Genomic DNA, 15511 nt, shown 5'->3' with positions numbered 1-15511 from the left:
CCCAGCAGTGACCCCCCAGTGACCCCCCAGTGACCCCCTGCCCTCCTCCTGCCCTCCCAGCGACCTGGAGAAGTCTGTGGAGAAGATCCAGAAGGATCTGGCCCACAACCACCGGCTGATCCCGGCGCAGGAGCTGGAGGAAAAGGCCGTGGTGCTCAAGCAGCTGGGGGAGACCCTGACGGACCTGAAGGGTGAGGAGGGGCTGGGGGGGCAAACGGAACCTTCTGGCATTTCCCTGCTCCATCCCTGCCTGGGGATGCTCCAGGATCTCCTGGATCTGTGTTTGCACTTGGGATGATCCAAGTTTTCCTGGATTTGTGTTTTCCCCTGGGATTCTCCAGGATTTCCTAGATTTGTGTTTTGCCCTGGGATTCTCCAGGTTCTCCCTGCCCCGGATCTGTGGGTTTGCCCTGCCAGGGTGGTCCCCTGCCCTCGCAGGTACCCATCAGTGCCACACGCAGTGCCCACAGCTGTGGAGGGGACACCTCCACCCTAAACTCGGGTGGCTGGAGCAGGGCTGGACCATCAGTCCAGACCTTCCCTGGATCCACCCCGCCCCACCTGGCAGGACACCCACGGCACGCGGTCCTGGCTGCCCTGGCGGTGCCAGCTGGGCACCGGGAGGGACACAGGGGTGACAGAGGTGTCCCCTGGCAGCCCAGTTCCCCAGCCTGCAGAGCAAGATGCGGGTGGTGCTGCGGGTGGAGGTGGAGGCCGTCAAGTTCCTCAAGGAGGAGCCCAACCGCCTGGACGGGCTCCTCAAGCGCTGCAAGACCGTCACCGACAGCCTGGCCCAGATCCGCAGGTGAGCCCCGAGGGCGCGGCCACCCCTCGGTGTCCCTTTGTCCCCACTGCGCCGCCTCCTCTCCGCGCATCCCAAACTCTCGGGGCGGGAGGGCATCTGAGGGCTGTGCACAAAATTATCATTTTTCTGCTGAAGGACCCCAAAAAAAGGACCCCAAAAATACCCTCAGTCCTTTCCAGGGCCCCCCTCTTTTCATAAAAGCCTCCTTTTTCTGCTAAAGCACCCCAAAAACACCCTCACGGTCCTCTCCAGGAGTGGGTGGGAACCCTTTTTGGCAAAAGCCTCATTTTTCTGCTGAAGGACCCCCAAAACACCCTCAGCCCTTTCCAGGTGTGTGTGGGACCCCCTCTTTTGACACAAACTTCATTTTTCCTTGGGAATAAAGCAGATTTTACATCAGGACAGACACACAGCCCTTGGCCTGAGCAGAAACCTCTTTCCCGAGGAGCAGGGCGCTGTTCTGTGGTGGAAAAAATCCTCAGCCAGAGAAAAATCCTCTCCCGGAGCCGCTGCGGGGTGGATTTCACCTGCTCGATCCCATTAGGATCCCATTAGGGACGGCTCCCGGCCGGCCGCCCTCCCTCGGGATGGCCCCAGGCTCTGCTCTAGCCCGGTTTCCCAGGGAAACGAGCCTGTAGGATCCTGCAGCGCCCTCATCCCGAGTAAATCCTCAATCCCAAGGGCGGCTCCAGCCGGATCTGGAGCAGGGGAAGGGTTTGGAGGGATCCCATGTCCTGCCGAGCTCAAGAGAGTGGGCAGGCCCCCCAAACCAGCACCACGCCATGCCCAGGGCACCTCAGCCTTGAGGAAATGGGGATTTTGTGCCCTCGCCGTGCCCCTCGGCCCCTCAGTGCCTCCGCTCTGCCCTAGACAAGTGGACGAGGGCGTGTGGAGCTCGCCCAGCAGCCTGAGCCAGTCGCCCAAGAAGGTGGCCCCGGAGGCGGATTTCAGCAAAGGGCTGGAGCTGGAGATGCCCACCAGCCCTCCCGTGAGCCTGCACCACCTGACGGGCACCCCCGAGCCCCTGGGCTTCGCCCCCCAGCCCCAGAGCCATCCTGGCAAGAGCAATAACCCCTCACGAGCCCCGGAGATGGTGCCCGCCAAGACGCAGACGGGGCCCGAGACCCCCAGCAAGAAGAGCGCGGACAAAGTGGTGTCCGTGGAGGTGAGGGCCCAGCCGGGGGGCGTCAGCTCGGGGGGCTCCTCAGGAGGCTCTGGGAAGGTGAAAATGGGAATGGTGCTCCTTGGTGGAGGAGCGCTGGCAGCCCCTCTGCTGCAGAGGGGTCGCATGAGGGCTGGGGGTGCTCAGCCTGGAGAGAAGGAGACTCGGGGGTGCCCTCATCACCCTCCACAGCTCCTGAGAGGTGCCTGTGCTCACCTGGGGCTGGGCTCCTTCTCCAGGAACTGACAGAACCAGAGCACGCAGCCTCGAGCTGCACCGAGGGAAATTTGGGTTGGATATCAGGAAAAAGTTTTTTACAGGAAGGTGATAAAGTTCTGGAATGTTCTGCCCGGGGAGGTGGTGGAGTCCCCATCCCTGGGTGTGTTTAACAAAGCCCGGTTGTGGCACTGGGTGCCAGGGTTTGGTTGAGGTGTTGGGGCTGGGCTGAACTCGATGATCTTGAAGGTCTCTCCCAACCTGGTAATTCTGTGAAATTTGGGAACTGGGGTAAAAATCCGCCCCCAGCTCCTCGCAGCGGGTCAGGGGGTGTCACGGGGCTCTGGGGTCGCGTCCTGCCCGCCAGGGACGGGGCTGGAGCCGGCTCTGTGTCCGCAGGCGGCCGAGCGGGACTGGGAGGAGAAGCGGGCGGCGCTGACCCAGTACAGCGCCAAGGACATCAACCGGCTCCTGGAGGAGACGCAGGCCGAGCTCATGAAGGCCATCCCCGACCTGGAATTCGCAGCCAAGCACAAACAAACCCCGGGCAGCGGCAGCGCCGCCTCCACGCCCGAGCACAAACCCTCCAAGCCACAGCACACCCCCAAATCGGGGGGCAAAGGGGACCCCAACGGCCGCCGGGGCTCAGGTACGGGGTGGGGAGGGACGGGGGCACCTCCAGAGGCGAGGCTGGGGGTGCGCGGTGCTGTCTGCGAGGCGGGGGGGTTGGAGGAGAGGGGCAGGGCCCCTCAGAGCTCCCTTTGTGCCCAGACGAGCTGACGGTGCCGCGGTACCGCACCGAGAAACCCTCCAAGTCGCCGCCGCCTCCCCCGCCCCGCCGGAGCTTCCCCTCGTCGCACGGGCTGACCACGACCCGCAGCGGCGAGGTCATCGTCACCAGCAAGAAGGAGCCCGGCTTTATGAAGGTGAGGATGGTGGCTGGGCTGGGATGGGCAGCGCGACCCCTTCCGGTGTCCCTCCGTGTCCCCCTGTGCCTCCCGGTGCCTCCCGGTGCCCCCCGGTGCCCCCCGGTGCCCCCGGCCCTCACGGCCCCGCTCCCCCCGGCAGAAGGCGGAGTCGGAGGAGCTGGAGACGCCGAAGCCGCAGGTGAAGCTGAGGCGGGCGGTGTCCGAGGTGGTCCGGCCCGCCTCCACCCCGCCCATCATCGCCTCGGCCGTCAAGGACGACGACGACGAGGACCGGATCATCGCCGAGCTGGAGGTGAGCGCGGGAGGGGGGCGGGACCCCGGGACCCCGCCCGCAGGTGACACCGCCCCGCAGGTGACACCGCCCCGCAGGTGACACCGCCCCGCCCTTCTGCTCGGGGGACAGCTCGGGGTGGGGGGGGTCGGAGTTGTGATGGCACCGGCACCGCGCCGGGGTCCCTGATCTGCCCAGGTCCGCAGGGACAGAGCGGTGGCACTGCCGGGGACAGGTGTGTCACAGCTGGGTGATGCACAGCTGGGTGATGCACACCTGGGTGCTCCTTCTGCACTTCCCTCCCACCCTGGGATTTAAGCCAGACTCACCTGGGTTTGAGCACCGTTCAGGTGCTCCAGTGGGGACAGGGTTTTTCCTTGGACGGTTTTCCTTGGATGGCCTTTTGGTTGGTTTTCCTGCAGGAGGGAGGAGAACTGGGCGTGGTGCAGGTGTGGGACAGGCGATGACACAGGGGACAGGTGATGATGCTGCAGGCAGGGGAACTGGACCAGTGATGCTGCCAGAATGGACCAGGGACTCTGCTGGCCAGAGGACGGTGACACTGCTGGCCAGGGGACGGTGGCCCTGCCAGCAGCACAGGGGACAAGTGGCCCTGCCAGCAGCACAGGGGACAGCGCTGCCTCTGTCCCTGCCAGCTGCCAGCACCCCAGCTGCTGCGAGCCCCGCTCAGGCCGTGACCCTGCTGCAGGCCCAGGTCACCCCTCCCTCGCTCCAACGGCCGTGTTTGACTCCCCAGGTGTTTCAGCGGAGCTCAGCCTCCCCTTTCCTCCCCGTGCCCCGCTGTGACCCCCTCGAGGCCGCGTCCCCGGGCCACTCCGAGCCGTGGCCCCTCGGAGCCGCGGTGGCAGCCGAAGGACGGAAGGTAACGGCTCCACGGGCTGCGCTCTCACCTTCCTCCTCTGCCTCCTCTCAGCTCACTTCTGCTGCTTTTCTCTGATTTAACCGACTAATCACCACCTTCTGTCCTCACCGCCTCGCTCCCGGCACTGACACGGCACCGGAGCCAGCACTAACCCGCGGCCGCGGCTCCCGGGCACCCCCGCACCGCACCGGGCACGGCACGGGCGGCGCCCGCCGCTCTCACGGCACCGGGGGCGGGCGGTGCAGGGGAGACCCCGCCCCGAGGGCACGGAAAGGGAAGGGTTGGAGCAGAGCCCGGTGCTTGGTTTTTGATTCGAAGTTTTTTGCTCCAATGGGATGTCAGGGTTGGACAGGAGGGAACTGAGCTTCCCCTCCATTCCCTACCAGTGCCGTGAGTCCTGGTGGATGTGTGGGGTGGGCAGGAGGGAATTGTACATCCCTTTCCAGCTCGTGTCCATGCTGTGGGTCCCACTGGGATGTCAGGGCTGGAGAAGGGAGCTGAACATCCCCTTCCATTCCCTGTCCGTGCTCTGGGTCCCTGTGGGGTGTCAGGGCTGGACAGGAGGGAATTGAACACCCCTTTCCATCCCCTGTCCATGCTGTGGATCCCTGTGGGATGTCAGGGCTGGAGGAGGGAGCTGAGCAATCCCCTCCAGCCCCTGTCCATGCCGTGAATCCCACTGGGATGTATGGGATGGGCCGGAGGGAGCTGAGCCTCCCTCCCTTCTCAAACTCCCACCTGGAACTCCCAGTGCCCAGAAGTGCTGGTGTGGGGAGAGTCCAGGAGTTTGTGGCACCCCGTGGTGCCTCCCAGGCAAACCCCGCTGCCGCCTGGCCCCTAACCTGTCTGAATTCTCTACCTAGGAGCCGCTGGCGCCGGCAGCCCCGGCCAGCAGGGCGTTCTCCCTGCCCCAGATCGTGCTCACCGAGTGGGTATCGGAGCCGCCGAGCCCCGAAGCCGAGCCAGAGCTGTGGGTGGCGCTGGGCAGCGCAGCAGCAGCAGCAGGGCAGCTGCCGCCCGAGGGGACAAGGAGAGGCCGTGCGGCGGCTCCTGGCAGCTCCCCACAGTCCCCGCTGGCCCAGGAACCCCCTCCGGCCCCGCAGCCCCCCGGCAGCGCATCCCGGGCGCTTCCCTCGGCAGCCCCGCCTTTCCCGAGGGATAAAATGGGGGACAAAGAGGGGACGCGGCTCTGGACGCTGCCGGCAGGCCAGGAGGCGGTGACAAGGCTTGTCCCCAGAGTGCCGAGGCTGCGCAGCCTCCTCGGAGCCGCGGGGAAGGTGCCGGAGCTGCGGAGGCCGCCCTCCCCTCCGTGGGTGCCGGGATCATTCCCCCAATTCCCGCCGGCCATGGGGACTCCCAAAGGGGAGCCAGGCTCGCTCCTGGACACTCCGCTGGGGCTGCCAAGGCCGCATGGAGGGAGGAGAGCCCGCCGGCCCGTCCGGGGGCACATCCCGGGGTTCCCGCGGGCAGGGACCCCGCCCCGAGGGCAGCGGGACCTTCCCGGGCGGAGCAGCCGCCCCTGGAGCGGATCCCGGCCCGGTCCAGCCACGCCGCGGCACCGCCGGGCTGGGACGGAGGGGCTCCGGCTGCCGGGGCCGACCCCGGAGCGGCGGGGAAAGCGTCGGAGGGGCTCTGCAGAGGCCACTTGAACCCGGCGGCCCCGAGCAAAAAGGAGATTTACGAGGACACCTACCAGAGGCTGGACAGCCTGGAGGAAACCATCCGCGAGCTGGAAATGACCATCAGCGAGATCAGCAGCCACCCCGCCGTGGAATTCGCGTTTCCCAAGGACGCGCCGGGATGCGAGGACGCCGGGAGGAGCCTGGGGGACCTCGGGCACGGAGGCTGCGACGGTGACACCGCGCTGGACCTCAGCCAGGCCAAGGAAGGCGCTGCCAAGAGCCCCTTTCCGAGCAGGACCAAGCCAGCGCTGCTCCCCAAGCCGCAGCTGCCCCTCGGCACTCCCCAGGTTCATTTTCTCTTCTCCCCCGTGCCCTGCTCTGCCCTGGATTCACTCTGATGTCTCTTCCTCTGCCTGCTCCCTCTCTGTGACTCCACCTCCAGGCAGAGCCGAGCTGGAGAATCTTCCTCTTCTCCCTGACACTTGGAGGGCTTTGGGAAGGGCAGGAGTGAGCGAGGCAGGAGCTGGAAGGGAGACAGTGCCGAGTGGTGCTGGATGATTCCATCCTGAAATTAGATCCTGGATGAGGTGGTTTCTTCTGCCCTGGCAGGATTTTGGAGCACCAGGTCCAGGATGGGCATCCCACGGGATCCACGAGTATCCCACAGGGTCAAAGAGCATCCCACGGGATCCAGGAGCATCCCACGGGGTCCAAGAGCATCCCACGGGATCCACGAGTGTCCCACAGGGTCTATGAGCATCCCATGGGGTCTATGAGCATCCCACGGGGTCCAAGAGCATCCCACGGGGTTGGCCAGGGCTGGTGCAGAAGCACCGCTCTCAGTTTCACCATTTTCCATAAAATCCCTCTCCTAACGAGCAGCAACCGGAGCCTGGCAGATGTTTCTCCTAATTAAAGCACAGCACGAGCTCCCTGAAGCCATCCCAAATTGCTTTCTGCTGGAATCCAGCTGAATATCTGAGAAAAAAACAGGGAGGGGAAAAATGCCCTGAGCTCCTCTGCAACGACAACCTGCTCCTTTATTAACAGCCAGCGCTGGGGAATAAATCTCCTTTTCCATTTGGAGCTGTTCTCTCCCTCCTCGGGGGGCTCTCGCTGGGTGAACAGGGCTGAAGCTGCAATTTCTCCCAGTATTTTTTTTCCCGGGAAAGGGGAAGTGGAGCTGTGGGATGGATTTGTGGCTGGGGCTGGGGCAAAGCCAGGCTCAGGGTGAGGCGGGAGAGGCTGTGAAGGGTCAGTCCTAAGGCGGGGTAGGGCAGGGAGGGGCTGGTGTCACATTCCGGGGAAGATTCCCAGCGCTGGAATGCTGGGGATGGCGTGGCACAGGCACTTGTGGGGCTCACCAGGGCTGGGATTTGGACTCTGATCCTCGTGGGTCCCTTCCAGCTGAGGAAATTCCATCCTTTGATGATTTCCTCGTGCTGCGGGGTGCGGGAATCCCCCGTGTTCCCCCCGGGAGGATGCCAGGGCTGCACCTGAGCCAGGGATTCCCCAACCTGGGCTGGAACAGGGCAGGCAGGAGGGGACCCTGGCACGGGAGGGGACACGGGGGGGTGTGGCACTGCCGTCTATGTATCCTCACCTGTGCACAGTAAATAAACTCCTCTGTACTCCCACTGCCGCCGTTCCCACCTGGAATCTGCTTCTGCCTGCCGCCGCCTCTTTCCCCCTCTCTCGGCCCCGCGGGCTGTCCTGTCCCGCCCTCGGTGTCCCGGTGTTTGCCGTGTCTCCCCAAACTCCCTCCCGGGTGCCTCCCGGTAAGTCCCGGCGGGGTTCGGAGCTCAGGGCGAGCCGGTGACCCGGTCGTGGCCCGGCCTTGTCCCCTCGGGCTGTGCTGGCAGGGGCGGCGCAGCTCCGGGCGCCCAGCGGTGCCGGCCAGGGCTCCGCCGGCCGATTTTAACCCTTTCCCCCTGGGTTTTGTGTCCCGGCAGAGCGGTGGCGTCTCCATCCCGGCCATGAAGGTGGTGAATCCGGCGTCGCGGCTGAAGCAGGGCCAGCAGGGCAGCCCCGACAAGGGCAAGCACATCAAGCAGCGCATGGAGTACATGCGGATCCAGGGCCAGCAGCAGGTACTCCACCCCTAGAGCCGCCCCGGGGCTGCCCGCCGCCCTGGCACTGCCGGGGGCACGGCCCGAGCCGGGCACGGTCCGAGCCGGGCACACCCGAACCGGGCACACCCGAGCTGGACATGGCCCGAGCCGGGCACGGTCCGAGCCGGGCACACCCGAGCCGGGCACACCCGAACCGGGCACACCGGAGCCGGGGATGAGTTCTGGGACTGCATCCTCTCGTCCTTGGTGCCTTCTTGGCTTCGGCTGAGCCCAGCAGGGTTGGGGACAAAGGGACGCGGTGGTGGCGGCGCGGGAGGGGCTCTTGTCACACTCTGTGCCCGCCCTAGGACACGAGAGAGTCACAAACTCGTCCTCGCCGTGGGGGGAGGCTGAAGGGTTTGTCCCCAGCCCTGGGTGTCACCCTGAGGGAGTGGCTGAGCCCCAGGTTGTCCCCTCACCCCAGGGGACAGCGCCGCCTCCTCGGCCGCGCTGATGAGTGCGGCAGGGCCACGTGGGGATGGGGATTCCGTGCCCGGGGAGGTTCTGGGGAGCCGGGACCCCCCCGTGCCCCCCCAGAAGCAGCTTGGGGGTCCCAGGCGGGGTGGTGGCACTGTGGGGACAGGGTGAGCGGGCCACAGCAGCTGGGAGAGAAGCGTTTGGGGTGCCATGGAGCATCCCCAGCAGCCAGCACTGACCCCTCCCAACCCACCCCGGGGGCAGCTCCGGGGTCCCCCCTCTGTCCCTGCTGTCACCCCAGCGCTGGCCGTGCATTCCCAGCTGGCCCGGGCCACAGGCCAGGGGATCACGGCCGCTTGGGTGGCCTCCCCGCCTCCCTGCTGGCCTGTCCCCCCCTCCCAGCGCCCCTTTCCCCTTGGCTGGGCAGCAGCACCACGGGCGGGTTCACCCTGACCCCAGCTCTGCCCCTGCTCTGTGTCTTGAGCCCTTCTCCGCCCCCAAACCGTGCAATAAACCCAATCCTGCTCTTCTCCGTGCATCTGTCAGACCCACCAGACAAACCAAAGGATTTCCCAGCTCCTCGCAGCAGGGTTTGGGGGGGAAAAAATGTGGAATGAGCAAAACGGGCACCTGCTGGCAAAAAGGGTCAAAACCCCACCTCGGCTGCTCCCTTCCCAGTGGAAAAACCTCCCCAGGGCAGAGTTTTTTCGAGGGTTTTTGAGGTTTTTGGAGGTTTTTGGAGGTTTTGGGGGTTTTCTTGAAGTTTTTCAAGCTCGAGGTGTCCCTGAGTGTCCCCTGTGGTGTGCGGGATTGTCCCACCCCATGGAATCAGGGAGGGGCAGGCGATTCCCTCTGGATTCCCCTTGGACTGGACACCCGACCAACCTGAGGGGCCTGGAAGCATCTCCTGGCCCTGTGAGGCCACCAGGTCCCCTCCCCTGGGGGTCACCCAGCAGCACAGCCCCGGCTGTTCGATGTCACCGCCTTGGCGACACCTCTGTCCCCACGGCCCTCGCTGGGGTGGCCTCAGCGGGGCTTTTCTGTCACTTCTGTCCCCGTGCAGGATTTGGGGGTGTCCGCCCCTCTCTCCTGCAGCCCAGCCCCTCAGTAGGGGTGAGGCGGGGCTGGAGGACCCCAAATCCCTCTCCCCATCCCTGGGGGATTCCCGGTGTCCCTCCCGAGCGGGGTCGGGCTGTGCCCGTGGCCCCTGGCACGGCGGGGACAGGGACAGGGACAGGGACAGGGTGGGCACGGCCGCCCTCGGGCGCTGCCCCGGGGGCTGTGCCCGCTCTAACGCTGCCCTTCTTGTCCCCCCTGTGCCTCCCCCGTGTCCCCTGTGCCCCCGGCTGTGTGTGCCTGTGTGTCCGCGTGCCCGTCTGTCCGTCCGTCCGTCCTTTCCTCTCGGGGCCGTCCCCTGCCCGTGCAGTGACGCGTGGGACCCGCTCTTGTCGCGCTCTTTGTGGTGGCCCTTTTCCAGCTGCTTGACCTCAGGCCTGACTCAGTGCTGCTTCTGAACGAGCTCCCTTTGCTTCTCGGTTGTTCTTGGGTTTCTCCTGTCCTTGTTTTTGTTGGTTTTTTCCTCTTTTTTTATTCCTTTCTTTCGTCTTTTTTTTTTTTTTTTTTTAGCTTTTTCTTTATTTTTCTTCAGACTTTCCACCCCTTTCTCCTCCTCCTCGTCCTCCTTGAATCTTGCTTTTCTTTCCAGGCCACTAGACCATCTAAAGAGGCCAGTGAGACCTCCCCCTCAGAAAAACCCGCAGCTGGCAGAACATCCATCCCCGTATTGACTTCCTTTGGGGCCAGGAACTCCTCCATCTCATTCTGAGCGCCCCTGCCAGCTCCGCCCGGCCGCTCTCCTGCTCCGGGGGGCTCCTCCTCTCTTCCTCGGGCTCCTCTTCCTCCCTGGGACTTGGCTTCTCCTTGAGGCGCTCTGGAGGGAATCCGCCACCTGTGTCCCCTCCTCTTTCTGTTTGATCCATGTTTTTGTCGCCTCCGCTCCGCCAAACGAACTTTTGTTGTCTCGCCTGTGCCGCGCCTCGGCCCGACCTCTGTGTCCCCTCCCGCTCCGCCATGGCCAACCAGCCACTTTCTGTTTCTCTCTCTCTCTTTTTTTTCCTCCTTTTCTCCTTTTTTTCTCCTCCCCTTTGGATCGCTGTTGGTTTGGTCCCCCCTCTCTTTTTCTCCCCTTTTCCCTCCCCTCCTTTTTTGGTTTTTTTTTGGTTTTTTTTGTTTATTTAAGAGCTCTCAGAGCTTCCCCCCACCAGCGTCCAGCCAGGAGCAGCTTCCAGCTCCCACCGCGCGGAAAACCGGCAAGCAGCGGCGGCCGAGGACACCCCCGGAGCGACCCCCGGAGCGACCCCCGGAGCGGCCCCCGGAGCGACCCCCGGAGCGACCCCCGGAGCGGCCCCCGAGCGCCCCGGGAGCGGCGGCGCTGTCCCCGCAGGAGGAGAGGCCAGCTCCGGCCAGGGCTCGCCGGTGGGCGGCCGGCGGGGCCGAGGGCTCGGGGACCCCGCGGGGCTCGGGGACATCCCGCGCCGCTGTCACCGCCGCCGTCACCGCCGCGTCCCCTCGAGGGGGACCGGGGGGGCCCCGGGAGTGCCGCAGGGGCCGCAGGGCGCGGGTGTGAATTGGGGAGGGGTCCGGCACCGAGCGGGGTGCGGTGATGCCGGGGCTGGGGGCGCTCGGCCGCGGCTCTGGCCGCTCCCGGTGGGGACGGGCGGGCGGGACAGGGGCCCGAAGCCCCGGGGGAGCAGCCCCGGCCCTGCCTGGCCTGGGGGGAGAGGGCGGGGCGCCCGTGGCCGCCTCCCTGCAGCGTGGCTGGGTCAGGTGTGCCCAGGTGTGCCACAGGTACACCCCAGGTGTGCCCAGGTGGGCTCCAGGTGTGCTCAGGTACACTCCGGGTGTGCCCAGGTGTGCCACAGGTACACCCCAGGTGTGCCCAGGTGGGCTCCAGGTGTACTCAGGTACACTCCGGGTGTGCCCAGGTATGCCCCAGGTGTGTCCTAGCTGTACACACCTGTGCCCAGGTGTGCTCCAGGTGCAGCCAGCTGTGGCCAGGTGTGCTCCAGGTGGGCCCCATGTGTGCCCAGGTGTACTCCAGGTGGGCCCAGGTGCTCCACAGGTGGTTCCAGGCGCACTGGGCTGTGCCCAGGTGTGCCCCAGGTGTACCCAGCTGTGTCCAGGTGTGCCCAGGTGTGCCCCAGGTGTATCCAGCTGTGCCCAGGTGCACTCCAGGTGCAGCCAGGTGTACCATATGTACCCCAGGTGTGCCCAGGTGTGCCCAGGTGTGTGTGTGCGTGTGCTCTGTGTGTGCAGCACAAGATCCAATCACTCCTTCCATTCTCTGTTTCGTCCTTGGGTTGATTATTTTTGGGTTTTTTTAAATTTCAATTCCTTTTTTCTTCCTTTTCCCCCCTCCTCTGATTTTTTGTTTTGTTTTTTTGATTTTTTTTATCTCGATCATTTTTGTACAGAAGAAACGAGAGCCTTTTTTTGAATAACAAAGAGAAAACACACACAAAAAAGAACAAAAAACCAAAAAAAAAAGACCAAAAAAAAGAAAGGAAAAAAAATGAAAAAAAAAATCATGATGCAATTTCTTTGGATTGCAAAAAAAGCAACTCTTTACATTTAAGTGAAGTGTCTTAACATTTTATATTGTTTTAAAAAATATATTTACATATTATATATATATAATATACGTAATATAAATCTATATATAAATATTTAAAGAGGGGAAAAAAACCTAAAAAAAAAAAACCTTAAAAAAAAAGGAAAAAGAAGAGAAATAAATAAATCACGTCCGGTATTATTTAGGGGGTGGATTTAAAATCCCTGCTTAGGTTTAGAGCTCCTCGTGGTTCACAGAGCGGCTTCGTCGCCCTCGCGCTGAGTCCTCGCCCTCTGTCCCTGTCCCCGGGGGTCCCCAGGTGTCCCCTGGTGGCCCTGGGGACCCCCGCCCGCCCCCAGTGCCAGCAGCAATAGCAGTCACTGACGCGTTTGGAATTCATTTCGTTTTTAATTAATTTCTGTTCTCGGTACCAAAGTAAATTCTCTGTAGCAAAGCCGCAGCTCCCGGGGCCGAGCAGGTGGTGGCGCCTGGCGCTGTCCCCTCCCCTGTCCCGCGGTGTCACCTCCTGTCACCTTGTGTCACCCCAGGGGGAGCGCGGTGACAGCTCCTGAGCTCTGCTGGCTGGAGGTGACAATGCCACCCCCTTGGGGACACCCAGATGGAAGTGACAATGCCACCCCCTTGGGGACACCCACATAGGAGGTGACAATGCCACCCCCTTGGGGACGCCCAGATGGAGGTGACAATGCCATCCTCCTTTATGACACCCTCAAAAATGTCATGGGGGGTGACAATCGCCACCCTTGTGGTGACACGCGCAGAAATTACATGAGGCGGTGACAAGTGCCGCCCCCTCGTGGACATCCTCAAAAATGTCATGGGAGGGTGACAAGTGCCACCTCCATTGGGACGTCTACATGAGGAGGTGACAATTGCCATCCTCCATGGGGACACCCCAGAGAAATGTCATGGGGGTGACAATTGACACCTCTTTGGGGACACATACGTGGCGTGGGTGACAAGTGCCACCCCAAAATGACACCCTCAAAAACGACGGGGAGGGGGTGACAAGTGCCGCCCCCTTGTGGACACCCTCAAAAATGTCATGGGGGGGGTGACAAGTGCCGCCTCTGTTGGGACACCCACGTGAGGAGGTGACAATTGCCACCCTCCATGACAAAAATGACACTGGAGGGGGCTGTCCTCAGTGTCCCCACCACGGTGTCCCCACCTTAGTGTCCCCAAGCTGTCACCGATTTTGGGGGGGGGTTGTCCCTTTTCCCAGCCCCACTTTGTCCCCAAGCCACCCCTCCCCGCTCGGTGCCGCTGGCTCAGAGCAGGGAGGTGACAGTGACAAACCAGAGGGTGGCAGCGCCGGGTGAGGGGGTGGCAGGTCCCAAGCTGTCCCCAACCCCCCCCCAGTGTCCCCTTTTCCGGCTGGTGTCCCCGTGAGCGTGATGTCCCCGCGTGCGTGTGCGTCCGTCCCCTTCATGGCATCGTGCAAATCCCTCGCTGAAGCAAGAAAACAACAACAAAAGAAACACCAAAAAAAAATCAAAATCAACAACAAAACAACTCGATTCTGGTTCAGACCAGGAAAAAAATATTTAAAAAATGATTTTTAAAAAAAAAGAGGAAAATGTGTAAAAATGACAAAAAAAGCCCAAACCCAAGCGCTGCCTGCATCGTGCATGTGTCGGAGGCGCCCGCTGCATGCGCTCCCCGCTTTACTCGTCTGGATGTTGTTTCAAAACAAACAAACAAAAAAGGCTACGACTCTGAAAAGGACAAATAAAAAGGACAAACTGAGAAGAAAAAGCAAAAAAAAATGCCAAAAAAAAAGGAAAAACAAGGAATTTCTGGTTCTCCTTAGAGGCTGTTTTGGGGTTTCTACGCCGTCGTGTGTCTCTCTCTCTCTCTCTTCCGCATGAATTTTCTCGTGAACTGTTTTAAAAAGGAAATAAAAGGAACAAAAAGTACAAAAAAGAGTAGAAAATGGAGGAAAAAAAAAAGGAAAAAAAAGAAGAAAAACATTAAAAAAAAAGCCTCTCACAGGGGAAAAGCGGGGCAGGGGAGGGAGGGGACGCCCCCACCCTGTGCCACCCCCGCGCTGTGTCCCCCGTGTCACCGTGGATGCCATGGGTAGTTGTGTGTGACCGTTGTAATTCCCGTGAAAAAAGGGTTGCTTTTTATTATTTTCCTTTTTCCCTTTATAATTTTTCTTTTCTATCAGAGTGTCTGGCTTTAATAAAATTACCTTTTTTTTTTTTTTTTTCTCTTTTTTTGTCTTTTTCTGGCGATTTTTTCGCTCATTTTTACCCCCTCTCCCTGAATTTTGAGAAATTGGGAATTGAGAAATTTGAGAAATTGAGAAATCTGATAAATTGAAAACTGAGAATTTTGATGGGGATGGGGCATCCCCAATTCTGTTATTTCCTCCCCACAGGCTCAGAGAAAATGAGATTTATCCTCCCATGGATAAACCCAGGAATAAAAATTCCCAGCACCAGGAACTTGAGGTCCCTGCCTGCCAAAAAAAAAAGGGAATTAATACCAACAAAACCTTGAATAACCAGTTTATTTCCAATATATAGAATGGAGGTGGGGGGGCAAAGCAGGGGGGATTTTTTGGGTTGGTTTGGGGCTTTTTTTGCAGTTTTGCAGATCCTGACCGGGCCGGGAATGGGGGTGGGAAGGGGTTTGGGGGGGACATGCAGGAGGGTTTTAAAAAGTCACCACTGGTCCAGCACGTCCCCTGCTCGGGGCTGGCCTTTCCGCTGAGCAAAACTTCTTAAAAAATCCATATAAATCCTTTGGGATATGTTACACGGGCAGGGCCGGTATTTACAGGGGGAAACGAACAACAAAAACCCAAAAAATCAAAAAGAAAAGAAAAACCATCGACTTTACAGCAAATATTTGCATAACGTATGAGAACGACACGGAGAGACGGTGACAGGGTGTGACACCAGGCCACCGAGGTGGTGGCACTTGTGTCCCCGCGTGGCCAGGCCGGGGTCCCCAAACTCCCTTCCTAAAGTGCTTCTGGCCTGGGGGCAGGAAGGGGACAGCGACGGGAGGGGACAGGGACATCCCAGGACGTGCCTGGGGGGCACAGGGCTCGCGGGGGGTAAAGGGTGGCAGTGTCCCCCCCGCCGCCGGTGTCCCCCTCAGTGCCACCCCCTCCCCGGCGCCCCCCGCTCAGCAGAGCCCCCCCAGGTGAGGGTGACAGCGCTGAGGTCCCCAAGGGACCCCAGCACATGGGGGGGTCTCTGGGATGGGACCCCCAAGGCCCTCAGGGCATGGGGAGCCCCCAGGGTCCCCAGGGCAGGGGTCTGTCATCGAGGTCACCAGGGCAGGGGTCACTGACCCCGATGTCCCAATGGTCCCCCAGGGCAGGGGTCACTGACCCTGATGTCCCCAGGGTCCCCAAGGGTCTGCGACACCGAGACCCCCAGGGTCCCCAGCAGGTTTCTGACAAGGTCCCCAGGGTCCCTCAACAAGGGGTCTGTGACACCGAGGTC

The 15511-nt window shown here is 61.7% G+C and overlaps 1 protein-coding gene across 1 annotated transcript in view; it reads left to right on the top strand.

The window, feature by feature from the left end:
* SRCIN1 (SRC kinase signaling inhibitor 1) overlaps positions 1 to 10793 on the top strand; it is a 56025-nt gene extending 45232 nt beyond the window's left edge. The window contains 8 exon segments of the mRNA XM_030966465.1: positions 61 to 191; positions 658 to 805; positions 1676 to 1970; positions 2583 to 2832; positions 2955 to 3109; positions 3252 to 3404; positions 7841 to 7978; positions 10122 to 10793. Coding sequence (XP_030822325.1) covers positions 61 to 191; positions 658 to 805; positions 1676 to 1970; positions 2583 to 2832; positions 2955 to 3109; positions 3252 to 3404; positions 7841 to 7978; positions 10122 to 10241 — 1390 coding nt within the window. The 3' untranslated portion in view covers positions 10242 to 10793.
* Positions 10794 to 15511: the final 4718 nt, after the last annotated feature.

This window comes from Camarhynchus parvulus, chromosome 27 (assembly GCF_901933205.1).
Source record: "Camarhynchus parvulus chromosome 27, STF_HiC, whole genome shotgun sequence".
In the NCBI taxonomy this organism is placed as follows: Eukaryota; Metazoa; Chordata; class Aves; order Passeriformes; family Thraupidae; genus Camarhynchus; species Camarhynchus parvulus.
Note: the sequence above shows the minus strand (reverse complement) of the source record. Positions and strands in the feature narration are given on the sequence as shown.